The sequence below is a fragment of the Protopterus annectens genome, chromosome 8.part0, assembly GCF_019279795.1.
Source record: "Protopterus annectens isolate FY-2018-M chromosome 8.part0, PAN1.0, whole genome shotgun sequence".
Classification (NCBI taxonomy): Eukaryota; Metazoa; Chordata; order Ceratodontiformes; family Protopteridae; genus Protopterus; species Protopterus annectens.
Genome location: NC_056741.1, coordinates 1,975,843,678 through 1,975,859,615, shown reverse-complemented (window position 1 = coordinate 1,975,859,615; position 15,938 = coordinate 1,975,843,678). Strand labels below are relative to the sequence as shown.

General features: G+C 41.6%; 1 protein-coding gene across 4 annotated transcripts in view; it reads left to right on the top strand.

Annotated features, from left to right (window-relative positions):
- The window catches only part of PRMT7 (protein arginine methyltransferase 7), an 843,610-nt gene that overhangs the window by 464,110 nt on the left and 363,562 nt on the right, over positions 1-15,938 (top strand). For all 4 annotated transcript variants that reach the window (XM_044081516.1, XM_044081514.1, XM_044081513.1 and 1 more), the window contains 2 exons: positions 2,967-3,108; positions 14,392-14,475. In XM_044081516.1, coding sequence (XP_043937451.1) covers positions 2,967-3,108; positions 14,392-14,475 — 226 coding nt within the window. The remainder of the gene's footprint in view (positions 1-2,966; positions 3,109-14,391; positions 14,476-15,938) is intronic.

The following is a 15,938-nucleotide window of genomic DNA, read 5'->3' as shown; positions in this document are numbered from 1 at the left end:
TATTCAGGGCACATGGCCCGCAAGCCAAATGCATCTACATATCAATCAAAAAGAGATGCTAGCTGTTCAAAATGCCCTGACAGCCTTCAAGGATCTACTTCATCCTGGACAACTATTGATAAAGATGAACAATACTACAGTCATGTGGTACATAAGCAGGGAGGTACACATTCCTACCCCCTCTGCAGACTGGCCATGACTTTGTGGGACACAGCACTGACTTACCAAGTACATCTGCAAGCACAATACCTGCCAGGAAAGATAAATTATCTGGCAGATGAACTAAGCAGAAAACCTAATGGATCCCCATGAGTGGAAATTGGATCCACAAGTCTTCAGCATGATGACAAGGAACTGGGGATGCCCGGACATAAACCTATTTGCCTCGCCTCACAACTGCCAACTACAGAGATTCTGCACAAGGACTTATCACAAGCAAGCATGGAAAATGGATGCTCTATCTTTCAGTTGGAAAAACTTAACAGTATATGCCTTTCTTCCTCTATCTCTCCTCCCTAAGGTACTCCTAAAGATCAGACAAGAGAAGCCAAAAATGATACTGATTACCCCAGACTGGCCCCGCCAGCACTGGTACCCAATCCTAAAGAGCTTGTCTCAATGCCCAGCCTGGACATTGCTTCAAATTCCTCACTTATTGACCCAACAAAACAGTCAGATCCTGCACAGCTAACTCAGGACCTCAAATCTGGCAGCATGGCGGATAATGTAACCATTCAAAACACGCCTCTCTCTAAAGCAGTAATGAATGTTATTTTGGAGGCCAGGAGGCCTAGCACCAGAAAATCTTATGCAGAAAAATGGAAGAGATTCTGTGCTTAGAACCAGGCACAAGGAATTGACAAGATTGTACCAAATATTCCTCAGATTTTACAATACTAAACTGAGATGCTGGACAAAGGCCTATCCTTTTCATCAATTAAGATTCATGCCTCTGCCATTTCAGCTCACTACAATACAGAACCACCTCTTTTTTTCTCACCCATTACTAAGGCAGTACCTCAGAGGGGCCAAAAACATAAGACCTCCAAGGAGAGCACCAGTACCTGCATGGGACCTAAATTATGTCTTGGAAAAACTCACACTGCCTCCTTTTGAGCCAGCCTCTACAGCTGATATAAAATTCTAATCATGGAAAACAGCTCTGCTCCTAGCAATAACCTCTGCAAGATGAGTCTCAGAGTTAACAGGAACTCCTGGCTGTGGAACCTTTTATCATTTTCCATCAGGACAGGGTTTCTCTAAGGACAAACCCGACATTTCTGCCTAAGGTAGTGTCCAGTGTGGCCCTGAATCAAACAATTCATTTGCCTACCTTTTATCCAAACCCAGAGAATAAGGGTGAGAGACTTCTGCATTCTTTGGACATTCACAGGCAGCTACGCTTCTACTTGGACAGAACCAAAGCTTTCAGAAAGACTGAACAACTTCTAGTGGCATATGCTGCAGGATCACAAGGAAAGGCTATCTCAAAGCAGACTATTTCAAAATGGATAGGCCACTGCATTCATTTCTGCTATTCACAGCATGGCAAATCAGTGCCCAAGGGCATTAGGCCACATTCAAGCAGAGCAGCAGCCACTTCAGCAGCCTTCCTCAGAGGAGTACCAACCAAAGACATCTTAGAGGCTGCAACTTGGAGTTCAGTGCACACTTTTACAAAGCACTATCACTTACCTGTCTACTCTAAATCCAGAGCAGGCTTTGCCACTGCAGTTTTGCAGGGCCTCATAGCCTCTTCTAATCCTATTTAGCCCCAGCCGCCCAACCTTAGCTTTGGGATTCAACCCAATTGTAATGACTGCAACAGTGAAACACGATGAACATAGTACATTTGTGTACCTACCATAAATGTAGATGTTTGAGTGTATTCACTGTTGCAGTCCAGGTTACCTACCCACCATCCCCCTTTCCTTTGCTGGGTCTTATCTGTACCTCTCTATTCTATACAACCTATGTGGTGTATTTGCTTGTAGATGAAGGTAGAGTTTTACTTTACTGCATTCATGTTTATTGGCATAAATTAGCCTATCCTTTTTAGGGGCACCTGACATCTGGAGCAAGAAAAACTGAAGAAGATGGCTTCGGCTGGGAGGAGGCGACAGCAACCTACGCCGGACCAGGACTTTGGAATTCAGGCCGACTGCGGGTAGCCTGCCAGCAGGATAACCCAATTGTAATGACTGCAACAGTGAATACACTCGAACATCTACATTTATGGTAGGTACGCAATTGTACTTTTACTAAACTGTAAGGGTTTCCAGCATGAGTTTGTGTGTCGATTCAGGATCGATTTGTCTGTTTTGCATCCAGTATGTGCTGAGATAAGCTATGCTCCCTCAAAAAAATCTGAATTGAAATGTGGTAAACGGAGAATGAGTAAGCATTATATGCCATTTAATAATACAATGGCACTTGGTAACACTAAAGTGATTTGGGCTGTGCATTAATAATTTCCCATTGCCACCTTTTATGTATAATTTTGCTTTCTCTCTGTTTATTTATTTGACATTCATTTACCAGGGTGGTCCATCTGGGTCTGTAGAACCCATTTTCAGCACAGGCCCGGGGAGAAAAGCTCCACATACAGTACAATACAAATACAGTGTAGTCTACAAACAGTAGAAGCAACATGAAGGATGCTGTACAAAAATAAGCTGATTGAATGTAAACTAGGTTACAAGATATACTACTATACTACACATCTGGACATCTATATTTATATCATTATAGACAGTTTGTCATTCTAACAACATATACATATACATAGCCTATGAGTAGATAAAGTGTATAAAAATAGTATGTAGGTAGTACAATGAATGACATTGGTTGTTATAGTACATAAAAAATAAAATGTTTATATATGTATTTGTTTATATGTTTGATATATATTTTTTCAGTAGTGTTAAATGTATATATTTTTTTAATTCTATCCTTTATTTTTTCAGTGATGATGCCAGAGAAGAAGAAAAGGCAGAAATACAGCGACCTATCTGTACCTGTCAGGCACACCTGGTTTGGAACCGACCCAGATTTGGAGAACTTAATGATCAAGAAAGGACAGATAAATACATTAGTGCATTAAAAACAGTAAGTCTTAGCTTACCAAAAGACAGAGTGCTGGATATTTCACTGAACCGTGGCTGAGTGCGGATTATAAAGTCTCATCCATTGTTTCCAGTAATAATATTTATCCTGCTGCATCTTAGCTTGCTAGTGCAAAACGTGCAGTCGCCTTGTATATTGTCATTTTTTTCCTGTGTTAGTGGTAGGAGTTTTTGATTCATTGCATTGCTGCAAATCCCATCACTGTAAAGAAACTTTAAATAAAGTAGCATTTCCAGAGGCAAACTTTGGGAGCTGGATCTGCAGATATTGTAGGATGTTCCAGGCAAAAGTTTTTAAGTACAGACCTACAATAATGAGGAGTGAGAGCAGATTAATAGCGTAAAAAGTAAAAGCAAACATGGATAAACATAGTGTACATATATCAGATATGTTTGTAAGTGTGCAGCATTTCCCAGTGAGTTTATTGAAAAAAAACAAAAAGATAGTGCAGAAATGAAATTGCAAAGGTGCTGTGATATTCTACTGCATGTCTTGCCCTAGTAACATAAAATATACCGCAAGTATGGGCTTCATTATGGAAAGTCCATTAAATATCAATATTTTTTTCTGCATGAGACTTGCATTGTCTTGCATTTTTCTGCATCTTTCTGTCTCTACCTGCTACTACCAGCTTTCCTCTGCCTACCTCTCAGCCCATTCCCCCACAACCACCATGTAGCAGTTGTTGAGCTGATGGAGTAGACGAGCTGGCCAGTAGAAGGGTTGTCAGTCATGCAGATTGGGAATATGTTTTTGTCTCTGATCTTTCCCCTGCTGGTCGACAGCCATGTTTCTGTAATAGGGCTGACTGTGTTCATCCAGTTGCATTTCCATGTACGTGCAAGTTTCAGATATACTACAAGGCTGTTTTTCGGTCCAGGTGCACATCATTGACCTATATGCTGCTTGCTGTGTCACCTATCCACTGATGGGTTTCATTGTTATAGGTTCATAAGTAAGTACTTATAGTTGGACTGAGAAGACCCTCAGGGTGGGGAGGCCAGCACTGGCTGTTCAGTTGCACACTTTCCTGGCTGGCTACGTCAGCTCTATCATCATAATTAGAGGTGTACCCCTCTCCACAATTTAGCTGGAAAATGCTAGTGTAATTGACTGGACAGGATTTTAATTACCATGATTTTGAATGTCAGAGTTTTGATAACAGACATAGACAATTTAACCAGCTAGCCTACTGGTCCTATTGGAAAAAACTGCTGATTTTAACAAACAGTAAGCTTATTTATTTATTTATTTATTTCTATACTCGTCATAAATCTGTCTCTTTGAAACATGGTGGCTGCTTGGACTCTAAATTGCCTTTGATTATGAACCCTCTGTCTTCTCTCTTTGGGATTATATGCATTACTTTCTTGTAGTTTACTTTTATGCTTTGTGGCTGTTATTTGAACTATCACTGTCACATTTATGTCCTTGCTAACCATGCAGTCTGCAGAACTGTCCATAGTACTGTAAATTGGATTCTTGGCAAACATCTCTGTAAAAAGAGATTTTTTTTTGTTTTCCTCTGGTGATGCCTTTTCCTCTTTGCACTAGTATTTAGCTACCCTTTCTTAATGCTGCTTCACGTTGTTTAATTTGATGTGACTGCCACCTCCCTCTCCCTATCTTTTTCCTTATGGGCTGTTGCTTCTTCTTCCCCTCCCACAGCTGCATTCTTCTTTCCTGCATTTTTCTTTCCATATGCATTATTTTGAATTTCTAAGGCTCACTCTTTCAATCTAGCCACATGTCGTTTCAAATTGTCATCTATTTGTACATTAGACATGTTGCATAATTTTGTGTCAATAGGAAAAGGGCAGAATGTCCTTCAAGGATGCATCTGCAGTCATAACATATGGGTTGTCCTGCCTCAGGCAGCCCTTCGGTCGGCCGGATTACAAAGTCTGGGTCTGGCCTCAGCTGATGTCGCACTTTCCCCGACGTCAGAGCGTCTGGGGTATAAAAGCATCAGCCGACGCCATTTTCCTCAGTCTTTCTTGCCGCGCAGTGCCCGAAGCAGAAGCAGTTCGCAAGTGCCGGTCGGTCAGATCCTGTGATTCAGCTACCGAAGACTTTGAAAAAGCTAAGTACCCCGTTGGGGACTCTTTCTTGCCTCAGCCGATGTCAGATAAAGTAAATAATTGTTTAACTTGTGGGAAACAAATACCTCATAAGGATTTCCACTCTTACTGCCTCCCTTGCTTAGGCCCAGACCACGATGTCTCGGCCTGTTCAGCCTGTGCTTCCTTCAACCGACGAACTCTTAGACTTCGGTCGGAGTTTGCAGAGGAATTCTTTGGGGCTAATTTTGCATATAAGATGCCGTCGGAGACTCCGACTTCGCATTTGGTGAAAAAACGGAAGGAAAAGGACCGACACTCGCGGACCGTGGTTTCGGCTGAAACCACGGTTAGGCCTACCGCGAGTGTCTCGGTTTCGGCTGAAACAGAGTCCTCGGTACTTCCTTTAACCGAATCCACTCAACCGACCACCGCGGCCCTGGAGGCTCCGGCTGAGTCAGCTACTGAGCTACCTACTGAAACCAGTGTCCAGGATATGTCCGACACCATTCCTTTGGACAAGTCTACTCCTGCACGTGGTGCAGCCAGACCCCCTGCATCCATGTCCATTAAGGCTTTTTCCAGGGCTAAAGCTGCTAAACTTGCTAAAGCTTTGCCTCACAAGACTACCTCTCAGAGACCTTCTTCTAGTTCTCAGATCCTCAGTCTTGCAGAGGATCTTATCTCTTTAATTAGAGGTTCTCAGCCTCACCCGGACAGGGGCTCTCAACCACCACCAGACAAAAGGCCCAGGACTGAGCCCTCTGACCAACACTCTTCAGATGAGTCTACGGATGGATCTGTGTTGTCAGATCACCAGGAGGAGGCTTATTCGGCCTACGAGGATTCTGATGCTGAAGAATCTATCCCTTCGCCTCCCTCCTGAAGAGTTTTCCTTTGGTGAGACACTTCACTCTATGAGAGAGCATTTTCAATGGCAGGGTCAGGAATTTTCTGACTCTAGAAAGAGATTAAGGACCTTTTTGCATTTACCTCAGCATAGGCCCTTAGCTATACCTCCTGTTTTGAATGTTATTGATGATGTGTACAATGATGTTAGTACAGCCCCTGATTCTCTCCCTCCGGCTCCTGCCAAACCTGATAGATACTACAGGGTCCCGGATTCTCATTTACATCTGTACAAGGCCCATTCTGCAGACCCAGATACTATTTCTCAGGGCCCAAAAGGGGTTGCAGCTGCCACTGCCAAAAATCCTCTACCTTCTGAAAGGGAGTCTAGAGCTTTAGAGAGATGGGGAAAGAAGGTATATACTTCTGCAACTCTTTCCTTGAGGGCATTAAATTGTCAATTTCATATGATACAGTACCAAGAGTATTTGTTAGATGAATTGCAAAAGAAGCTTTCCTCTTCTGAACCCCTTGACCGTAAATCCCTTCAGGATCTGGTACATAACTCACAGCAGGTTAGTAATCATTTTTTGCAGTGTGGTTATGATGCACTGGAAGCTTCATGTAGGTCAGCTATGACTGGGACAGTTATTCGTAGGCATGCCTGGTTGAAGGAGCAATCTTTACCAGACCAGGTTAAAGCTAAACTCCTGGATGCTCCAATGGAAAAACAAAAATTATTTGGTTCCTCGGCTCAGGAGGTCTTAAAGAAGTTTGAAGAAAAGGCAAAATCTGTGCAAACAGTTAAGGACTTTCTGCAAGTACAACCACCGAGATTCAGCAGAAACTGGCCTACTAAGAATTGGTCCTTTCCAGACTCGGACAGATCCCAGATTGGCAGGAACAGGCGTCCCAGAGGTAGAGGGCAAGCTAGAGGCTCCTACAGAGGCCGTCAGTGGCAGCCTACCAACCAGAGAGGTAGTGCAGGAACAGCAACAACAACTACTACACCTGGACAGACTCAATGACTTTCCTTTGATTCTGCCGACCAGGGCTCAATTGGAAGCCCCATTGGGCGGAAAGCTTTCTTTATTCTCAAAAAACTGGCATTACATTACAAGGGACACATGGACACTGCAAATAATAGACAAAGGATACAGGTTCCACTTCCACACTTTGCCAAGAAGAAACGGAATGCCAAACCTGCCACCAAATCAAAGAGCAGAGGCTTTAAAGCAGATCAACAACTTAATTCAAATGAAAGCCATAGAAAAGGTACCTCTTTCAGAACAAGGTCAAGGATTTTACTTCAGATTATTCCTTGTTCCAAGAAAAGAAAATCAATGGAGGCCTATTCTCGACCTGTCCGCACTGAATACTTTCCTCATTGTGCCAAAATTCAAGATGCTGACCCTACAGCAACTTCTTCCCATGCTGGGCAAGGAGTCTTGGCTGGTGACTCTAGATCTCAAGGAGGCATACCTGCATGTCCCTATTCGGCAAAGTTGCAGAAGACACCTCAGATTTCTTGCAGAATCAGAGCATTATCAATTCTCAGCATTGCCCTTTGGCTTATCTACTGCGCCCAGAGTATTCACGAAATGCCTGGCATCAGTAATTGCACACTGCAGACTTCAGGGGATTCAAATCTACCCATATCTGGACGACTGCCTCATACAAGCGGACAACAAGAAAAATTTGATAAAGGACTTGGACTTATGCCATCCACCTGTTACAGGCCTTGGGATACACAGTCAACATCCAAATATCAAGACTTGTCCCATCCCAAAGGATAACTTTTTTGGGTGCAGATCTAGATACAACCACCCAAATGGCCTTTCTCACAGAAGAAAAACAAAAACAACTTCCAGATTACTTCATGAATCTGACAAGGCAAACTCAGCTAACTGCAAGGAAAATCCTGCAGGCTCTGGGTTACATGGCATCCTGCATAATTATGATTCTACAAGCCAGGCTACATATGAGAAAATTACAATGGTACCTAAGGAGTGTATGGTCTCAGCACAGTCACAGTTTGGAAACTTTGATACCAATCATTCCTTGCCTTCAAAAGGAATTCCTGTGGTGGGCTCAAGCCTGCCAGTCCAACAGAGGGTTGCCCTTCAACAAACCAAAAACAAAACAAACCATCACCACGGACGCTTCAGACCGAGGATGGGGAGCACACATGGAGGGCAAATGTATCCAAGGCCTATGGTCTCAAGGACAGCAGCGCATGCACATAAACCAAAAGGAAATGTTGGCAGTGATGCACGCAATCGAGGCCTTCAAACCTTTCCTCCACCAAGGCCACCTGTTAATAAGGACAGACAACACCACAGTCATGTGGTACATAAACAAGCAAGGAGGCACGCATTCCTACCCTCTATGCAGGCTGGCCATGAATCTATGGGAACTATGCTTGAAACTCAATATCCAACTACAGGCCCAGTTCGTGCCAGGGAAAGAAAATGCACTGGCAGACAGCTTAAGCACAACTACCATGGATGCACACGAATGGATGCTGCACCCAGACATCTTTCTACTCATAACACAAGCATGGGGAAAGCCGGAGATAGATCTGTTCGCCTCGCCCCACAATCATCAACTGAAAACATTCTGCTCAAGGACATACCACCCACAAGCTTGGAGGGTGGACTCTCTCTCTTTCAGCTGGAAAGCTCTAAAGATCTATGCCTTCCCACCTCTCCCATTAATGTCCAAGGTTTTACTGAAGATCAGGGCAGAACAACCAAGAGTGATTCTGATAGCTTCAGACTGGCCAAGACAGCACTGGTACCCACTATTGAGGAGCATGTCACAGACGAAACCGTGGCCTCTTCCCCTATGGCCACTTTTTCTGACGCAGAACAATTTCAAGATCATGCATCCCAAATTGAAAACATTGCAGTTAACTGCCTGGAAGATTCCATAAACCCCCCTCAAAATAACTTATCACAGAGAGTAAAGGACATTATTATGGAAGCTCGCCGACCTTCCACAAGGAAGACATATTCAGCAAAATGGAAAAGATTTCTCATCTGGAACACAACAAAAGGCTTAGGTGTGACAGTGGCAAGCATAACACATATTCTGGAATACTTAGCAGAATTGTTCCACAATGGCCTGTCCTATTCTTACATTAAGATTCATGCCTCAGCAGTTTCGGCAGAATACAATGCTGATCCACCTATCTTCTCGCATCCTCTCCTCAGGCAATTTCTGAGAGGAATCAAAAACATCAATCCTCCAAGGAAACCCCCTTTACCTACTTGGGATCTCAACTTTGTGCTGGAGAAACTAACACTTCCTCCCTTTGAACCAGCAGCATCGGCGGATCTACAGTTTCTGTCTTGGAAAACTGCATTCCTTCTGGCCATAACTTCAGCAAGAAGAGTATCTGAGTTGCAAGCTTTAATGGCAGTACAGCCATTTCTTATCTTCCATCAGGACAGAGTTTCATTGAGAACCAACCCTACTTTTATGCCGAAGGTGGTATCTAGGGTATCCTTGAACCAAGCTATTCACTTGCCTACTTTTTTCCCAAATCCACAAAATAAAGGGGAAAAACTTCTACACACTCTAGATATACAGAGACAACTACGCTACTACTTGGACAGAACTAAAAGTTACAGAAAGACTGACCAACTCCTTGTAGCATATGCTGCTGGGGTACAAGGAAAAGCAATTTCCAAACAGACAATTTCAAAGTGGATAGGAAATTGCATTCGATTTTGTTACTCCTTTCATGGAAAGACGGTTCCTGCAAACATTAGGCCTCATTCCACGAGGGCCACAGCCACCACTACAGCTTTTCTAAGAGGGGTGGCTACCAAGGACATTTTAGAAGCTGCTACATGGAGCTCCGTGCATACATTTGCCAAACATTACAATTTACCTTTATACTCCAGATCCAGAGCAGGTTTTGCTACAGCAGTCCTGCAGGGTATCTTAACTACACCAGCCTTTTCTTAGTACCTCCTCCCCCAGATTGGCTATGGTATTCTACCCATATGTTATGACTGCAGATGCATCCTTGAAGGACATAGTACAGTTTTGTACCTACCATAAATGTAGATGTCCGATAGGTATGCATCTGCAGTCAGGTTTACCCTCCCTCCTTCCCCTCTATGGTATTCCTAGGGTGCTTACCCCTCCATTAGCTAGCTGGGGGATCTATTATGGTGTATTTGTTTGTATATATATATATATGTATATATTTTGGAAAATGTTTTGGAATTTATTGCATTCCTCCAAATTTGGCCTTCCTAGAGGGCACCTGGCATCTGGAGCAAGAAACACTGAGGAAAATAGCGTCGGCTGATGCTTTTATACCCCAGACGCTCTGACGTCGGGGAAAGTGCGACATCAGCCGAGGCCAGACCCAGACTTTGGAATCCGGCCGACCGAAGGGCTGCCTGAGGCAGGACAACCCATATGTTATGACTGCAGATGCATACCTATCGGACATCTACATGTATGGTAGGTACAAAACTGTACTTTTTTTCTTCTCAGTTTCTAGAATGTTTTCTGTAATGACATTGAAAATGACCGATCTCTGCCATCTCTACTGGCAAAAAGGGATGAAGCCTTGTTTGAGTAGTGTTCTAGGTACAGAGAGGAGCTGTCACAGTGGAAGCAGAAAATGTTGGTTTGCCCATCTTTGTGGGGGATAGGAGCTACAGACTGGTCTACAAGGAGGACATAGGTAAACAACATGTACAATTCTCTGTGCACTACTCATTGGAAGGGGAGGGTGTTGCTGGTGTGGAAGAACTCATGTGCTTCTCATAGCAAGCTATGAAGTTGCAACAGCCAGAAAGAAGGAAGTTAGATGCATAAAATGAAACGTTAGAACTCTGCAGTTGATGACAACAGCACTCTCAGCAAATAACTCACTTGGGTTATTAGGGTGAGATTACAGGCTGTGTGACGCCCTCTTCACATCCACAGTTATAAAGCTCCAATTGACACTGCTTGATGGGTCCTGTTTATGCCCATGCCACCACATTAAGACTCTGTGCAGATTTTTGTAATTTGCTTATTGTATTTTGTGGTATTGTGTGAAATATCTTGCTGAATTCTAAGTGGGCAAGGTGTACAATTCCTTTCGGTACTTGCGTATTATTGCAGCCAGATTAAGTGGCGCAATTCGTACTGTGATCTCGGAACGACTTCATCTTTAAGTGGAAAGGTGTTTGTGAAGTCTTAACTGCTATTCTGTCAATGTGGTAATGAGATGTAGGAAGAGGAACTACAGCAAAATTCCTCTTGCTCAGTAGCGTACCTCCCCGCTTTGTGTCTGCAAACTGCTTCGCAGTACAACTGTAGGCTGTGATCTTCTATTGTCATTACTGTGTATGGCTTTTCAGCACTTTTCAAGCCATTATTTTTGCATTTGTGTGTTTGTGTCTGCGTTCAGTTTACTATTGTATCTCATTACCACATTGACAGAATAGCAGTTAAAACTTCACAAACCCCTTTCCACTTAAACATGAAGTCATTCTGAGATCACAATACGAATTGCACCACTTTAAAAATCAACAGGACTGCACCTTCCTTCCATCCATGGTGTGCCGTCTCATTTATACAGGTTTTGAAGAGTGTATGTTATCAGGGTAGGTACTTTGCCTACCTAAAAACTGAGTGCCCATCATTTGAAAGACGCATTACTCGCAGACTGCCATTAACTATGTACAGTGTACAAAACACCCAGTTGTCGTGCTCGGAATCGTGCTTGTCCGCGAAATAAGAGAAATTGGGCTGCTGTTTCTGTATAAGGGCAATTCAAATTTTGTACCATTTAAATTTGTGCAAAATACTTGTTTTTTTTGTGTTCTGTCCAGATGAACTACAAACTGTCTTAGAAACTGCACAGCTGTCGGTATTGCTACTTGCGTATTATCGAGTGGTTAAAAATCTGGTTGAGATAATACGTAAGTACCTTCCTTTCTTAACTGTAGTTAACAGTCAGACTACTCTGTTGGGTCTGTCTGGCATGACCTTTTGTTGTGAATGTATGCTTCCTTGAGGTCAGTGCTCCTTCTGTTTCTAGACAGCCTGATTTTTTATTTTCTTAAGGAATAGTTACATGATTTGCCATATGACTGAGACTGAACTGACAGACTGGTGCTTTCCATCAACATTTCTTCAAACTGTTGTGAACTGAGATCATATCTGCAGTCTTCCATTTTTTTTTATGAATCTTAACCTCATCCTTTGAAATACAGAGGAAGTTAGGGGTATTATCAGATCTTTCTGTGAAAGGCCTTTTGCAGAACTATTGTAACAACTTGGCTTCTGCTCACTGATGTTAGTCAACATCTGGCCTTTTTTTCAAGCAGTCAGTTTTTGGTGGATAGTGCCTGTCAAGTTATTCTGACCTAATTTGCAGTTGATATGTGTCAAAAATAAAACATTTTTTAATTAACAGGAAAAGCTATATTGCTGATGTTTGCTGGCACATTGAGGGTATTGCATTGACATTTTAGTCCTGCAAACAACTATGCTTGTGAGAAGCAAATGCCCCGATAGATTTGATGTGACTTAAGATCTCGAAGACTTATTCCACAGGAAAATGTTACACAAGTTAAACATGAAAGACTCAGCCCAATCTGAGAGAAAATTCTTATGTGAAAAGTGGAGTTAAAGAAAAAGTTGTGGTAAGCATAACATTTAACTTTCGACTGTAATGGAGGGTTACTCTTGAAAGTTCTCTCTACTGGGATAACAAAGCCTATTTGAAAGATTGAGAAACATCTCTGTCTTTAGAGAATGCGTATATAGAAAAAATGCTGAGAGGAACCCTGAGAGATGTAAAGGAATGCTTACAATTGGGGTAATGACAGCATCTGAGCCTGACTGGAAATTAAGAGAGGGAAAAAAAGTATAAAAACAAACTTTATTTCATAGAAATCTTGTGGTGGTTAAAATGGTTCAACATCATTTAGCTTTTACCTTCACTGCAGCATGATCAAAGTAAGCATGAGCTTGGGTCTTGACACCTGTATTGGGTTACTTCCAATTTTCAGGCATCTGCCTTTTTGGATTTTATAGGGGAAACAGATTGTAGTAATTGCTTTAAACACTGCTGAGTATGAGACCTGCAACTGTGGGCCCAGAATATCCAAAATGTAAACTGTGATTCAAACAAAAAATTAGTAAATTTCTAAAATAATTATTGCACTGTTAAAGTTTTGCACTTTACCACCCATGTGTGCTGTCCTACACCTCTGCTGCTTTAATGTATTTTACCTTGTGAGCAGCAGGAGTCCTCTGTAGAGCTGCAGTCTTAGACTTGAGATATATTCCCCCATGTTCATGATTTAATTTCCACTATTGCAAGGATCAGAACTGTGGTCCTTGAAACATCAGCGCACAGCCCTTCTGAGGACTGCTCAAAATAAAATCTGATAGATTCCTGCTTTATTTTTTTCTCTTCTTCCCTTTGTCATTTCTCCTCTTCTTTTTTCCTACTGCCAGTCTGTATATTGGCTGTTTTTCAATAGTTTATATACTGTAATTTTATTTTTTTCACCTTATGTTTTATACTTATTTTCTTGTAGCTTAGTATGATTTTAACTCCATTATTTCAGTTTATAAGATATCACACAATTATATCATGTTGAAATGTTGTTTTAAAATAGTAGTATGCAGCATTATGTAATACATCTTTCTTTTTTTTACACTTTGTACAGGTATTTTTCATTACTCTATATCTTATGAATCTCAGCAAGTGTATTCATCAAATGTAAATTTTATTTTTGTACTAGAGATTTTCTCTTTGGGCCTTTGCTGAAAAAAGGGTCATTTTAGGCCCAGTTGGACAAACTTAGCAAACAAATGTCAATATATAAATAAAAATAAATGTGTGAGTATTTGATCTTCAAGAAGAACATTTGTATTGGGTAGATTCACACCTTTTCTTCCTGCCTCCATCCATTTTTTGGTTGATTTAGCTGTGCCCTCCTTTAAGCAATTTTAAGTTTGTAATTTTATAACTTTACCACATTTTTTCTTTTGATGTTTAACTTCTTGCTTGAGAACTCAGGATTCTCATGGCACGTGCCCCTTAAGCATGGTACAGCAGTGTGTGCATATGCCTAAAGGTACGTGCAGTATAAGTGAAAGAACTCCAAATTTAAGGAAACACTACGAGTAGTAGTATAGAAAGAGGATAAGGATACCAAAATATTCAGTCCAGTGCAGGAGAGCCTTTTTGAAGATCAACTGATGTGAGTATTCATATATTTATTATTTCGTTCTTATAGTGGACGTTATCTATGGATATCCATTGATAGAAAGTACTAGCAGATTTCATTTATATTCTTTTACAGTTTCCTTTTCTTATCCCTAGGTGGTGCATCCTGAAAGTACCTGTCTCAATTTGAGTGATGGTGGCCTTCTTCCACTGTTTGCTCACTTGCTAGGTGCTAAACAGGTGAGTTAGCATAGTTCTTGTTGTATGTAACATTACTGTTGCTATCTCTTTTTTTAACTGTTGAATTTAAGTGTTGCATATGCTGTCCCAAGTATGGCCCATCTGAAACACCTTCCTGGGCATTTGAGTTGCAATTTAATATTTATGCATTTCAACTTGTTTTTTTTTTTTTCTGGGATCATTAACTGTATGCAGGTCAAGAGTAAACGAGGTGCCCATCTTCCTCCCTTAAAGAATAGATGAGACATTGGATCTGAAAATGGTGCTTGGGTTTTGTGGTGATGCACTGTGTATTGGTAGTTATATGGATTGTGCTACTAGCCTTGATGAAATTTTTTGATGAGCTTGAAAGCATGGCATACAAGCTGTAGGCCTTACAACTGGGTCTTCTCCCTTTAACAGGTTGGCTGTTCAGATGCTGTTTTTTCATGTGCAGCAATAACTCCATACAGAAAGTGTCACTGTTTCCTCTACTGGGTTCACCTTTTGCAAACATGTACTTTACCCCAGGTATTAAGTTTTCCCCATTACTTGAGCATGTGGCGCAAATGCGCTAAACTCTTCTAGCTTCAAACGTGAGTACTCTTTTCCTATAATACAGTGGAGTACTGTACAAAGTGTCTGACATTTCAGAAAAGCTAGACTTGAGGATTTGCAAGTCCATGTACGAGTCATGTCCATGTATAAATCACACCTGAAATGAAGCTGAGAAAACTTTAAGGAGATCAGGCATGAAGGCAACACCATAAAATGATACCAGTCCACTACCTACAAGTTATTTTGTAATTCATAGAAATCAATCACAAAGCAAAGAACTCTATAGAGTCTCTTGCAAAATGTCTGGAAAATTTTGAGACTATTGTAAGTAAAAGCAATAAGAAGGTAGTCAGAATGAATTTCACCTTTGCCATCCAGCTGAATACTTAAATGAGTGGGTCACAAATACAGGGCAAGATTCATAAAGATGGTATGTATTTGTTGGAGTTAGTACATGATTTATAAAACACCATCATACCAAGGCTGCATCCAGTTGTGTTCCAGCTACCAAAGTCATCTTATAGTATTCATACTGTTTGCAGATGTGCTGTAGCACTTGAATACAGCAACAAATGCATTGCAGGATTGGGTATCCTGAGTACCAATTCTGTTAACTAGTATGACACTGCAATGCAGCTGCAGTTTTTTTCCAGCTGGTAGTATAGTCCTCTGACAAGGACATAGGAAGGTTAGCCTATACATCCAGTGTCACTGTGAAGAATTCATCCTGTGTTAGGTTTATTGGTGTACAGTTGTGTTGCTGCTGATTTCTGAGGGGGGAAAGCATTCTGAGTTCAGCTAACTGTGACAGATGCCACTCCAGAGAGATGCATTCATTGTCTGCCTACACTTCCTTTAGGTGGTACAAGATCCAGGGTTCATTCTCAGACCTGTTACCTGATGCTGCTCTACCATATATTTGCACC